Here is a 14586-nt window from a genome sequence, read left to right as displayed (position 1 = left end):
GTCGTGGGGGGCCATGAGGCTCACAAGCTTGGGGTGAATGTCATACCTGGCACATAGACAATTATATTTCAACAAAAATATAATTTAACACGTTTTACTTCCACAGCCTAATCACATTAAACACTACCATTGCAACGTCACCAATTTGCAATAAATAAACTTGAAATAGAGCAATCAAAGGCCTTTTGTTCCTCATAGACAGGTGGTCATACATGTAAAGTTTTGTCTCAATCTGTTGAACCATTTCAGAGAAGAAGATTTTTGAAGGTTTTTTAAACAATCTGGTTGCCGAATCAAGTGACCGATGACGGCATCAATTTTTTTCTGTGGACCATTTTATCCCAAGATGACCCTCAAAATTTTTCATACTGATTAGATGTGGCGTTCTCGATATGCAATTATGACATCATCATCTTCTTCTTCATATATATATACACGATGGTAATAAGGGATAAGTTTGTGGGTTTCATGAAAATAAAGAAGGTGGGTGGCAGCCAGAAATAAACGCATCACAATTGAAGTCAACATTCTGTCTCATTCTCTCACCATAGTCCTTACAGAGTGTTGGTGTCACTGACACAGCATCCTGAGCAAGGGTTATACTCGGTGGTTTGCCATTGCATTCCCAGTAGTAGTTCGGCTAAGAATTTGTAATTTGTTCAGGGTGATGCCAATAGCTCGCCTACTCTTTGTGAAGGACGCCGTGGGGTCTTAAACGTCCACCAACTCATGCTGGCAGACGCGACCCCGATTTAACGTCCATCCGAAGGATGGCACACACATTGATGAATCACCCTGTCTGTGACATACCAGGACGGCAGTTTATAACTGGGTCGGGATCAAAATCCAGGCTAAACTGCTTCGAGGAGAGTGTGCATACCTCTAGAGTCTAGACAAGACCATCTTGGCAGCTTCAAATCCCCCACCATTCCTGCCCCTATTACCATAATCTCTCAAATTTTTCCCTTTGCAATCTCAAACAGCTCGGTTTCTTTTATAAATGGTTCTCCAGCTACTATACCAGCACATAAATAAAATAATCACTTTTCTCCATCATTTTATGCTTCAGCATCTTGATGAAAGGGGCGTGTGAAACAACAAAAAGCTCATGATGCAAAATAACCATCACAATCCAGCTCAAAAATCACAATTGGTCGACATTAAACACAGCGATAACTAAATTGGTGCATAAAAGGTTACCCACAATTGGCCAAAACAGCAATATTTAAAGGCCCACAGAATCATAAATTGAAAAAGAAATTTTATATGGTGATAATGATTCAAGTAAATGGGCCAGATGGGATCAGCTCACATGTCCTAAAAACCTGCTCTGCTGCTCTTGCACTTTCTCATTCTGCCATTTTCACCCTGTCATTGACCATAAATCATCTTCCATCTGCTTGGAAATCAGCCAACATCACAGCATTACATAAAAGAGGCAAAAAAATGGATGCTCTTAACTCCAGACCAATAAGCTTACTTCCAATCATCAGCAGGGTAAAGGAATCCATCATCGCAGTTGACATAAAATCATTCCTGTTCTCCAATAGCCTTATCTCAGATCATCAATTCAGATTCAGACCTGGTGACTTGATCTTGGACATGCTGCTTCTACTCTCCTATCAATGGATGCAGGCCCTCAATGGCAGACATGAGATTAGGGACGTTTCTCTGGACAGTTTGGCATCCTGCCCTGCTCTCCAAACTCTCTGCCCATGGAATCCAAGGCCAAGTCCACTCATCGATGACTGAATTCCTCGACTCTCGTAGCCAACGTGTAGCTCTCAACAGAATCTTGTCTTCTCCTCTCCCTATCAAGGCTGGAGTACCACAAGGCAGTGTTCTATAGCCCCAAATTATTCCTAATCTTCATCAATGATCTCACTGACTCTGGAAAATCCTCTCTATCTCTTTGCTGATGACTCCAAGATCCCTCATCCTTCTGACAGACAGGCAGCAGCCTCAGACCTTGACAAAAATCACAAACTTGACAAACACGTGGAACATGTCTTTAAATCCTGAGAAATCCCTCACACTCTCAGAGAGGACCATACCGCAAACCCTTCCATATACTTTCTCAACAACCCTCTCAAATAGGTTCAGTCACTCAAACTCTTGGGTCTCACTTTCAGCTGTGATCTCTCTTGGGCAAGCCACGTTTCAAAATTGCCCCCCAAAGCCAGACGCCGACTGGGCATCCTCAGTCATGCAAAGTCCTTCCTTGGCACACTTGAGCAATTATCCACCAACAAGGATTTCATCCGCAGCTCAATGGAGTACTGCTCTCCCCTGCCTCACATCTTGCTCAACTTGATGCTGCGGAAACAAAGACCTTCAATATCATTGGAATCTCTTATGATGAAGCCGAGTCTGTAGGCCTACCACTTCGCCTTCAGTGACAGGTCAGCGGTCACTCTGTCTTCTTCCGCCTCATTTCTGAACTTGCACCCTCTGCCTTCTCCATGCTTTGTCCCCCCAGGCAGCTGCAGGATGCACACAGTCTCCCAGCAAAAATGCCTAAATCCAGAATCACTGCTCACATCCACTCAATGATTCCTCTTTTTCCCCAACTGTGGAACCATTTTCCAGACTCTCTTAAATCTCATTCTTCCCTCCAGGTCTTCAAGACAGCTGTTCCCCACCATCTCAAGTTATCCCCCATCTAAAATCATGATCATTTCTGCACCTGTTCAACCACCCCACACCTATTCAAAAAATTTTCAAATGTATATATTGTGTCCACCCTTTGCGTTCACATGACCCGTCATTGCCTGTATCCCTTGCTTGTCCAGCTCCATCGACTTTCTCCCTCTGCCCCACTGTTGATTACATCTGTGGCTTGCTACAAGTTCAATGTAAACCTGTACCAACCTGTTTCATGGTCAGGTTGGTGGCACCGAAACTGTCTCCTCCACCAGGTTTTCTGGTGAGGAAAGTGTATGGATATGGACACCCAGCAGGATTAAAAACAAAACCTGTCAAAGGGCGGAGGAGCTCCTTGTGAGCCAACGGCCATCCATATCTAGTGCCAAACTGTATCTGCAGACGACCTACTGCAGCTGTGTTACTTTTTTCTTTTCCTTTTTTCTTAGGAGGTTGGTGGCAGGATCTGTACTCCAGCCACCGTAAAAACCCTTCTCTCCACAAAACACACTAAAAAACGCAAAGAAAACTGAAAACCCACTTTGTGGGAGTACCTCCTGTGCAGCTGCCTTTTGCAGGGCAGCTCACCGGATGACGGGATTGGGGAAAGGCCTTCAGAACCCCGACTCTGATGATGGGAGGAAAAACACGGGGTAACCTTCCCGGGTTGGATTGCGGTAGTGTGTCAGGGTGGTGCTGAGGTGTCGTTCACCAGACAGCGGTCTCCTTGGGTTAACCTGAGGCGGTCCCTCAGGGTGGGTGCCAAGAACGTCCTATCCCTAAGAGAGGATGATCACCTGTCTCTGATATCATCTGAGCTCAAGCGTTTGGACATTGGTATTGCAGCACTCTCTGAGGTTCGGAGACTGGATAGTGGCGACATCATGGCGGGTGGTTACACCTATTGGTCTGGTAGCTCTGATGGTTACCATGCCCAACTCCTTGGGTGTAGGGTTACCATGCCCAACTCCTGTAGCTGTGTCCAAGGAGCTGACTCCAATGATAATTGAGCTAACACCAAGGATTCATGACTCCTTGGGTGTCATTTCCCTGATCTCCGTTTATGCTCCGACTGAGGCGAGTGATCTCACCGTGAAAGACGCATTCTATGCCACGCTCAAGTCTGTGGTTGATCAGTGCCCCAGGTGATCAGTTGATCAGAGATACTGTTCTCATCTTGAGGGACTTCAATGCATCGACTGGAACTGATAGGGATGGTTATGAGACATGTGTTGGTCCCCATGGGTCTGGAGCTGTGAACCAGAATAGCACCAAGTTCCTTGACTTTGAAAGAAGTCATGGACTGAGGGTGGCTGTTTCATTGTTTTACCACCTGCAGGCTCATCACTGGACTTGGTATTCCAACGCTGATTGTGTGGCAAAGGAGATTGTCTAGGTGCTTGTTGATGTTCGCTGCAGGATTATCCTGAACTGCAGGATCTACCGGTGTGCTCAATTCCTCAATACCGACCACTGGCTTGTTGTAACAATTCTGAAGTTGCACCTTAAATCCAGGAGAATGGTACCATCCCAGCCGAGGTTGGCTGTTGGCAAGCTCAATGATGAGAGGGTAGCTGAGTAGTTTGTGAACAGGCTGAGTGGGGTTTTGGGGAAGGGTCCAGGTGCTTTGAAGTCACCACATATGGGGAAGGTGGGCTCTTGAAAGAGGAATCCAAAGTGAAGGCCCGCTGGGCCTGTTACTTTGAGCAACTGTACCAGGCTGATCCCCCAGCTGTTGAGTTAAATGACAGGGGTGTTACTATCCCTATTGCTGACCCTCCAATCACCTGTGATCCACCTTCGTTTGTGGAAACACAGGATGCAGTGAACAGGTTGAAATGGGTGAAAGCTCCTGGGATTTGTGGCATCCATGCTGAACTTCACGGCTGGTGGAAATGCTGGACACATGTCATTGCAGGCAGTTCTGTGCTCTGCCTGGAACACAGGCATCATCCAACTGACTGGAAGAGGAGCCTTGTTGTCCCTCTCTGGAAAGGGAAGGGTGATCGCCAGGACTGCAACAACAACCAAGAGGTAACGCTGATCTTAGTGCTGGGCAAGGTCTTTGCTCGGATAATTCTTGATCGGGTTCGCCACCGTCTGCTTGAGCACCAGCGCCCAGAGCAGTTAGGCTTCACACCAAAGAGGTCAACGATTGACCATATCCTTGCTCTTCGGGTCATCACCAAATGCAGACGAGAGTTTCGGCAGGGTCTGCTTGCAGCCTATGTTGATCTCTGCAAAGCGGTTAATTCAGTGCACCAGCGCCCAGAGCAGTCAGGCTTCGCACCCAAGAGCTCAACGATTGACCGTATCCTTGCTCTTCGGGTCATCACCAAATGCAGACGAGAGTTTCGGCAGGGGCTGCTTGCAGCCGATGTTGATCTCTGCAAAGCGGTTGATTCAGTGAATCGGGATGCCCTGTGGAGGATTCTTGGTCTTCGTGGGGTGCCACCAAAACTGACCAATCTGATGTCAGAACTATACTCTGGTACTGAGAGTGCTGTGAGATGTGGTGATACCACCTCTAACTTATTTTGAGTTGTTCCTGGAGTTTGTCAGGGGTGTGCACTGCCCCCCACACTTTTCAGCGCTCGTATGGACTGGATTCTGGGGAGGATGTCTGAGAGATCAAGCTGCGGTGCATCCTCGGGAATGTCAAGATCTCTGACCTTGATTTAGCATTGCTCCCCCATTGCTCCCCCTTCACAAAATCTCCCCCATTGCTCCCCCTTCACAAAGCTGCTTCCCCCTCTTACCACTGCCTTAATTGTCATGACACCTCCCCCTCTGCCCACCCCTTCAATTTTGTTCCCCCTCCCCCCAGCCACTCCATCTTCACAGTACCACTATCCAGTCTCATCTTTCCCTTCTCCCAACATCTCCCTTCTTCCTCCTCCCCTTCCCCTGCGACTCCTCCCCCTTTCTCTCTCTTCCCCCTCACCCTTCTCCCTTCATTCTTCCCCTACACCCCTCCCCTTCAAATCTCCCCCTCTCCCCCTTCACAAAGCTGCCCCCTTTCATATCCACAAAGCTACCTCCTTCCCCCACCCACTCATTTCCAACTCATTCCCCCACCTCCTCAAATCTCCAACTTCCCTGCCCACCCTCTCATTACTCCCCACTGTGACTCATCCCTTCACCACCTATTCCTTTGTCATCCTCCCCATCTGACCCTCTCCCCAAGCTCTTCTGAAATCTCCTACACACTGTCAACAACTCTCCCTACCTCCACCTCTCCTCCCTCATCCTACCCTCCCCTGCACCCAAAGCGTCCTCCTCTCCATCTTCCTCAACAGTGTGGACCTCAAACATCCAAGGTCTTCGCTCTAACCTGACTGATCTCTCCACACAGGTTGCCACTGACAAACCAGACATAATCCCCATTACAGAAACTTTCCTCCTTCAAGACGTCTCTGACTCCCTCGTATCTCTACCTGGTATGATAGATCTGAGCCTCGTCCTGGTGGCGGAGTTACCCTCTTTATCAAAAATTACATCCCTCACTCTCCATGTACTGCTCTCACTCCTCCACACCTCCAAGAATACCTCTGGTTCCGGCTTCCCTCCGCTCCCACCTCTTGTTTATATGTGTTGTACCATCCACCAAACAGTGATGACTATTTACATCTCACGATCCGAAAACATGGACCAACTTCAATCGACTCATCCAAACTCTCTCTTCCTCATTTGTGGTGACTTCAATTGCCATCATGCCAGTTGGTTGGGTGTCAGTAGCACTCTCACCTGCCATGGCACTTCAGCAAAGGATTTCTGCAACTCATTGGGACTGACACAATCTGTCAACTTCCCGACCCAGATCTCAGCCAACAGTACTCCATCTCTTCTGGATTTGATTTCAACCAATTTCCCAGAAAATGTTTGCTGTTCTTCTGCTCCAATCGGTTCGTCTGACCATATGCTTGTTAAAGTGGTCATCTCTCTGGCTGTTATTAGAGAACCACCTCAGCGCTGACGAGTCTGGAATTTCACTCAGGCCAACTGGCAGGGACTTCAAGTAGCCATCAAACTTCTAGACTGGTCTCCAATTTCTCCTCTCTCCAGCATCAACCCATCCTGGGAATAATTTCAAAGAAATTTGCTCTCTCTCATGCACAGATTTATCCCATCTCGTCTTACGTTGTCCTTCCCCTCCTCCCACCTATGGTACACTGAAGCTTGTGGTGAGGTAGTTGTCCTCATGGAAGGCAAATCCAACTGAAGGCAATCTCAATTCCTTCCACAAAGCTCGGAACAAGTGGGTGTCTACCCTCAGGAGAGCCAGAAAACAACATCTTTCCAATCTAAAGTCTGAACTCTCAAACCTATCTCCCTTATCCAAATATTGGTGACATCTGGTTAAGTCTGTTTCTGGTATATGTTCACCCTCGATCCCTTCCCTTACCCCAAATGGTTGCACAGCTGACACTGCAAGTGAAAAGGCTGAATGCCTAATCTCTGTGTTTGCTTCTAAATCCTGTGTCCCAAACCCATCGCTTTCTGTACCCACCTTACCCAGCTGTTACTGGACTCTGTGTCCTTTTTTCTCCTGATAAGGTGGAGAGCTTTCTTTCAAATCTCGACTCAGATTCTGCAACTAGTCCAGACGGCATCAGCCCACGTGTCCTAAAAGCATGCTCTGGTGCTCTTGCTCACCCTCTCTCTGTTCTATTCACCTTCTCATTTGCTCAAGGTCATCTGCTTGGAAATCAGCAAACATTACTGCTCTGCATAAAAAGGTGTAAAAACAGCTCCCGACAACGACAGACCAATCGGCCTGCTCCCAATCATCAGCAAGGTCATGGAATCCATCATCACTTCCGACATTAAATCCTCCCTATTCTCTAAAGGCTCGATTTCCGATCATCAATTTGGATTCAGACCAGGTCACTCTACCAACATGCTGCTTCTGCATTCCCAACAATGGATGGAGGTCCTCAATACCAGACATGAGATCAGAGCGATCTCCCAAGACGTATCATGTGATTTCTATGCGGTCTGGCACCCCTACCCTGCTCAAAATCTCTTCCAATGGTATCCAAGGCAATCTCCACTCATGGCTCACAGACTTCCTCTCCTGTCGCAGTCAGCGTGTGGCCTCAATGGAGTTCTCTCATCCCCTTTTCCTGTCCAGGCTGGAGTTCCTCAAGGCAGTGTTCATCGATGATCTATTCGACTCTCTGGAAAATCCTCTTTATCTCTTTGCTAATGACTCCACCCTCTGTCGGACTATCCGTCATCCCTCAGACCGGCACAGCCGCAGCCTCGTCACTTTCTGCAGACCTGGATACATCACAAGCTGGTCCAACACTTGGAACATGTCTTTCAATCCTGACAAATCTCACTCTCTCACTATGTCTCTCTGAAAGAACTGTCTGGAAAACCTCCCCATCTACCTTCTCAACAATCCTCTTGAAGAAGTCCTTTCATTCAAAATTTTGGGTCTCACTCTCTGCAGTGATCTCTCCTGCAAAAGCCACATTTCCAAGGTGGCCTCCAAAGCCAGTCGCAGACTTGGCATTCACCGTCGTGCAAAGTCCTTCCTCAGCACACCTGAGCTCCTGACCACATTCAAGGCATTCATCCGCAGCCTGATGGAGGACTGCTCTCCCCTCTGGGCTGGTGCTCCCGCCTCACACCTTTCTCAGCTTCACGCTGTGGAAAGTAAGGCATTTAAGATAATTGGTATGTCCTTTGATGAAGCTGAGGTCTCTCACTCTCTCACCACAAGCAGGTCGGTGGTCTTTCTGTATTCTACCATCTCCTCTCCAGCTTCCCCCCCCTGCTCTGTCTGTGATCTGTCACCCCCCCCCCCCCATATTTCTGCAGGGTGCAAAAGGTCCACCGGCAACCCTCTTCTGGTGAAACTACCAAAATCAAGAATCACTGCTCACCTTCACTCTTCCATTCCTCTTTTTTTTCCCACCTCTGGGATTGAAGAGTGTGTGGGAGCTTGTTCCATCTACTCTTCCCTCCAGATATTCAAAACAGCTGATCATCATCATTTTTTTATCTTCCCCCATCCAAAACTATGATCTTTTCTTCCCCCATTAATCCACCCCAAACCCACCTCCTTCAAATTCCCTGCTTTCCTTCCTGAAAGTCCCTGTGATGTCCATCTGGTTTACCCCATGTACCGCACTCCATCCCTCTCCCTGCTACAGATGTAACGTCTTTGTTCCCCACTGTTTTTTGCAGCCCTCTCCCACCCTTCTTGTCTTCTGCTCCCTTTGCTATACGTTGTGTGTGTTAGCTCTTATACGAGCCTCGATATTGTATAAAAAAATTACGTGATACACCAATACACAAAACTACACAAACACCACACAAAACAAGTCCTGGCAAGAGTCTGCAATCTCTGATCGCTCTTTTTCTTGTTTTGTTCTGTCATCGCTCTTCCATGAGCCGAGAGCATGTATTTAAAATAAAACATTTTTTAAACTGAACTTGTTTTTATTTCTAATAATTGTTTGAGGTGTTAAAGTTTAAAAAAACCCAACCTGGCTGATACCGCTCCTAAAAATTCCAGAAAACCTCCATGGTCACAGTCATCAGGAGTGACATCACAAGTATGATAGTCTCAGCATGCAAATAATAATGGCTGCACAAATCGCTTCAGACTCATCAGAGTGAATTTGACGAATCATTTTCTGATCAAGAATCCTCAGATTACGACGATACTCAAAATTAAGATGAAGACGGTGAAGTCAGACCGTACATGTATTAACCCAAGGTGAAAATTGGGGATGACATCTTCAAGAAATACCTGGCGTTCACAATCGGGACGACGTCGAATAAAGACTCGGCAACGACAGCTGGTAAAGCAGTAAATCATAGAGCTTGAATGCAGTAAATGTAGAGTTCAGTGGTATTTTGATGTAACACTTCTCTGTAATTCTTCGAGTAACTAGAACAGCACTCGGTAGAGCGCATACCTCTCTGCTAGGCTGAACAGTTTACGTTTTGTATCCCACCGAAAGGCCGGATCTGCTGACCTGAACCAAAATCGAATCGGCTTGTTATTGTCATCGAACCAACTCATCCACCAAGTTGCAGGTCATAATCTATCCACAACTTTTTGAAATGTCATGCTCGATGTCGTATTGGCCCCATACCTCAACAGTGAAGAATTACACACATTCATCAGATTAATGATAAAAGCAAATTGCTTTATTTGAATTCCAGCAAAGATGGAATTAAAATCAAGCTATTTCTGAAAAAGACACCATTTTTTTTCTTTTTTTCCAACAGACACAATTGCTGAATAGAATCCTTACTGTACTTCACAGACCAGTGTTTGTGTGCATGTTTGTTTGTTTGTCATGCATGTCCTTCTACAGTTCTGGAAATTAATGGAAGAACCAACACAAATAATTAAATCATAAATTACAATTCACACCTCGAGAAAATAAAGGTAGCATACCTCAATTTGCGACCTTTGCTGGCACGTCTATCCACATGACGCTTTACACGATTCCTGAGCTTCTGGAGATCAAGCCATTGCCTTCAAGAGAAAAAGGCGACATACATTCATGAATAGATGCACCCACACCTGCTAAATGTTCCCATCTGGCTCAATATGTGTAGGGAACTTAGGTTCAAATCCTACAGACACAGAATACATTTGTCCGTTGTCATTTGTACAAAATTACACTGAGGTCAGCTTATAACTTGGTCCCACATGCAAACAATGTGCAAGCTCCAGTACAAACCTTAGCCCTGTGAAATAAAATAAATAAATAACTTATCTCAGCTTCAAAACGTGAGTCAGGTGTGCAAGTTGAGTTGATTCCATATACGTGTTTGTGTTCAAATGTCCTGACACGTATATGCCAGATTGTGTGCTGTCAAAGTACAGAGTTCAGCACGTTACAAATGCTACGATTGGCTGACCTTTGCACCTGACAATCAAGATATTCATCAAGAAATGGAGCAATTGGAACAAACATTGACACGGATTTCAGTGAACCAAACAAAATGCTGCACCACCAATTCACATAAGCGATATTGAAGTCTACATGCCTACTGTCAAGAACTGGGCCTCAATGGAATCTTCGTGGACCGATTGACTATCCCAAAGGAAATATCTGCCACAGTCTTCGTTGTCTAAATGACCTTCGCACTGCGATTCACTCACAAGGATTGTTGAGCAATGAACCCTTGCAATCGCGATCAAAAATCTACTTTAGACAGGCTCAACCATTTACAATGGATATACATACTGTATGTTCTTCCTCAAAATCCCTTTATGTGGGGGTAAGGCCAACCGGAACTGAACTGCTGCTCTGTCCACAACACTTCTCTGCCACCCTTTATCACTCACTGTCTCTCTCCACCTCCACATTTCTGATATCCCTCCACACAAAGTACATCTTCCATTCTCCACGACAGTCAATAATTTATGGCAAAGTATTTACAGTTTCTCAGGTCCTCTGCATAGAGAAATAAGACAAAATGGGGCATTTGAACTATCAAGCCAAAAGCAATACAGGGGTCAGAAAGAAAATCTGAAAGCACAAAATAATAAGCAACCATAGGCACATACCTTCCCCAGGAAACTTGGCCATTTGGGTCTGTCAACAAGGTCTTCCTTTCAATGAGCTCCCGAAGTAGCTGAAGTGATGGCAAGCAGATTCACAACTTAGCGCTACTAATAATTATTATAAACTCCAACAACAAAATGGAAAAAACAAATAAATAAACATAAAAAACACAAGGCAGAACAAGGCTTTCCCAAATATATATTCATGACAAGAAGAATAAAAACAGCCCTGTGGGGGACTGACAGTTATTTCCCCAACAGGTGGGGTGAAAGTCCAGAGTAAAGTCAAATAAAGGACTTTTGCAAGCAGATTAAAAAAAAAATTTTAAACCATCACAAAAACTTAGGTGAAGATAGCACACATGACATCATCACAACCAAAAGTAGAAGGGCACTCGGTAGAATGCACACCACCCTGTAATGCCTGATCGACGAAAACATATCTGGCCCAATACATTTTTGAAATATAATGCTATATATTGTCTATGAGCCCCATCTCTCAATGGTGAAAAATCACTTTAAAAAATTGTCGTAGTCGGATCCGGATTTGAATCTTCACCAAATCGAATCAATTTGTCGTGGTCACACACCCAACCTGTCCACAACTTTTTGACATATCTTGCTATACATCTTTTGGCCCGATCTCTCAATGCTGAAGAATTGCTTTAAAATTCCAGTCGTCAGATGCGGATCCAGATCTTCACCAAAATCTAATCAGTTCGTCCTTGTCACACACTGAACCTGTCCACAAAATTTCTTCCGGATCCATCCACAACTTTTTGAGATATACTGTACACAAACAAACAAACAGACAGGGGTGAAAACATAACCTCCTCCACATTCGGTGTCAGAGGTAATGATCTCAAAGTTGAATAACAACACAATTTGGGTAAATTTAAAAAAAGTCACCTGATGATAAAAATCGTCATCATTGTATTTCTCCTCATCAAACTTCTTTTCACAATTCCCAGTCTGTAAAACACAGAAGAAATTGTTCATTCGAGTCAGAGCTTCTTGCCTGATTTATTATCAACAACGTTTGTAAATGAAAAATAATTGTGTGTGTGTGTGTGTGTGTGTGTATGTGTGTGTGTGTGTGAGGATTGAAAGAGAGAGATAGATACTTTTTGTCTATCAATTACACACTATTGAAATGTACCTTTTGACCCTTTGAACTGCTGAGACCCCTTTGAACTTTGAATACCCCAAATGTGGCAGAAGTCCTCGAGGAGCTCAAAGCCCCAAAAGTCAATGAGAACAGGAAGAAGAAGAGGAAGAGGAAGAGGAAGAGGAAGAGGAAGAGGAAGAGGAAGAGGAAGAGGAAGAGGAAGAGGAAGAGGAAGAAGAAGAGGAAGAGGAAGAGGAAGAGGAAGAGGAAGAGGAAGAGGAAGAGGAAGAAGGGAGGAGGAGGAGGAATAGGAGGAGGAGGAAGAAGAAGAGGAAGAAGAAAAAAAGAAGAGGAGGAGGAAGAAGAAAAAAGAAGAGGAGGAAGAAGAAAAAAAGAAGAGGAGGAGGAAGAACTCTCAAAGAAGAACTCTAAAAGACACTGCTTGATGGAATTCTAAAAGATTTGTTAAACAGGAACTACCTTTGGTAAACCCATGGTGACTACCTTTAATTATTTTTCATTTGTTTGAATGGTTCCTCATCCGGTCTTTAATTAATGCTTCCAACACCTTCCCCACAACTGAAGTCAAACTTACAGGTCTATAGTTTCCCAATTCCTCTCTGGATCCTTTATTAAATAATGGTGTAACATTTGTTACTCTCCAATCCTCCGGTACCTGTCCTGTCTCCAGTGAGCTATTGAAAATATCTGTTAACCATTTCGCTTACCTGCTCAGCCACCTCCATCAATACTCTCACAGGTGCATATTATTTGGACCTGGAGCCTTATCTTCTCTTAGATAACCTCACTGTTCCTTTACTTCCTCCACTCCAACCTGGATCTTCTGCAAAAGCCCTTCCTCACCTCCTTGACACATACTCTCAGCTATTGGCAATTCTCCTGACTGTTCTTGTGTAAAAGTTGAAGAAACATACCTGTTTAATAAGCCTGCCATCTCACTTTCATCACTAACCAATCTCCTGGTGCTATTCCTCAATGGGCCCACACTTGTCCTAACCTGTTCTTTTCCCCTGATGTACTTAAAGAAAGCCTTGCTGTTACATTTTATATTCTTAGCCATGTCCTTCTCATCCTCTTTTGGCTTGCTGAGTTATTTTCTTCACTTGTCTCAGATTTATATCACTATCGGCGTAAACAAACTCAAGTCCTATTATTTTAAACCTAATAAATGCTTTTTGCTTCTCATTAATGGAATTCCATATCTCACTGCTCAACCACCCTGGTCTCTTCTACTTCTCGTTTTACACCTCATTGGAATGTACTTACTCTATACTATACACATTTGGTCCTTGAAGGTTTCCCATTTTTCTGATGGTGATTGTCCTGTTGTTAGAGTCTCCCAATCTACATCACTCAATACTCTCCTCATACCCTCAGTTTGCCTTCTTGAAATCTAATAGCCTTAGCCTACTGTACTGAACTCTAACCCTCAACAGAATATTTGCACACACAATGTGATGGTTACTTGCTCCTAAATGCTCCCCAACCTCCACCTCCTCCACCATATTGGGATTGTTACTTGAAAGGAGGTCAAACACTGCACTCCCCCTCATGGGCTTATCTACAAACTGGGTTAAAAAGAAATCTTGGAATAAAACTAGGAAATCCTCATCTGCTCTGCCCTTTCCCTGTTCCTCGACCCAATCTATCCCTCGCAAGTTAAAATCCCCCAAAATCAATATGCTTCCCTTACCACATGCCCTTTTGAATTCTTAACTACTTTTTGGTGAGTTTGGTTATAAACGAGAGTTTGGTGCTTCTTCTTCATCTGCTTGCGGTTTTTTTCCGGATAAGTGCAAGTCAAAAAGCTTTGATCACGTCCATTTTATTGAAATGTAGTACCACATAACATAAGGGTTTACAGTTTTATGCTGCAGCCATTTTGAATATTTAATTTTCACTCAGAAATAAAATAAAATAAAATGCTCATCATATTAAGGAAATGAATTTATCATGTCTAAATCCTTTAGAAAAACCTAAATGACAACTTGTTCTCAAATTTGCCAACCTCTTCTGAACGAGTCAGAAATCTGCATATTGTCTGTCTAAATCTATCTATATATTACTAAAACTCTCATTTTGTATATATGCATGTCTGTATGTATGTATGTACGTATGTTCCCGAAATACAGCCAAAACGGTACAGGATAGTGCAAAAAATTTCGGCCCACCTTACCCAACATTCTCCTGCGGTGGGCAGTATCAAGTTTCGTTCAAATCGGGCAACGAAAAAATTATTTTAAAAATCAATTCCCGATTCAGTCAAGTACTC

At 44.5% G+C, this 14586-nt stretch overlaps 1 protein-coding gene across 1 annotated transcript in view; it reads right to left on the bottom strand.

The window, feature by feature from the left end:
* AATF (apoptosis antagonizing transcription factor) overlaps window positions 1-14586 on the bottom strand; it is a 71168-nt gene that overhangs the window by 8912 nt on the left and 47670 nt on the right. The window contains exons 9-12 of the mRNA XM_085883398.1: window positions 12095-12157; window positions 11189-11256; window positions 10067-10147; window positions 1-46 (exon numbers count right to left, since the gene is read on the bottom strand). The exon at window positions 1-46 is cut by the window's left edge and continues 26 nt beyond it. Coding sequence (XP_085739524.1) covers window positions 1-46; window positions 10067-10147; window positions 11189-11256; window positions 12095-12157 — 258 coding nt within the window. The remainder of the gene's footprint in view (window positions 47-10066; window positions 10148-11188; window positions 11257-12094; window positions 12158-14586) is intronic.

The sequence above is a fragment of the Eptatretus burgeri genome, chromosome 5 (genome assembly GCF_056783735.1).
Source record: "Eptatretus burgeri isolate ZD-2024b chromosome 5, Ebu_testis_v1, whole genome shotgun sequence".
NCBI classification, from domain to species: Eukaryota; Metazoa; Chordata; class Myxini; order Myxiniformes; family Myxinidae; genus Eptatretus; species Eptatretus burgeri.
This window is presented reverse-complemented; position numbering and strand designations above follow the sequence as displayed.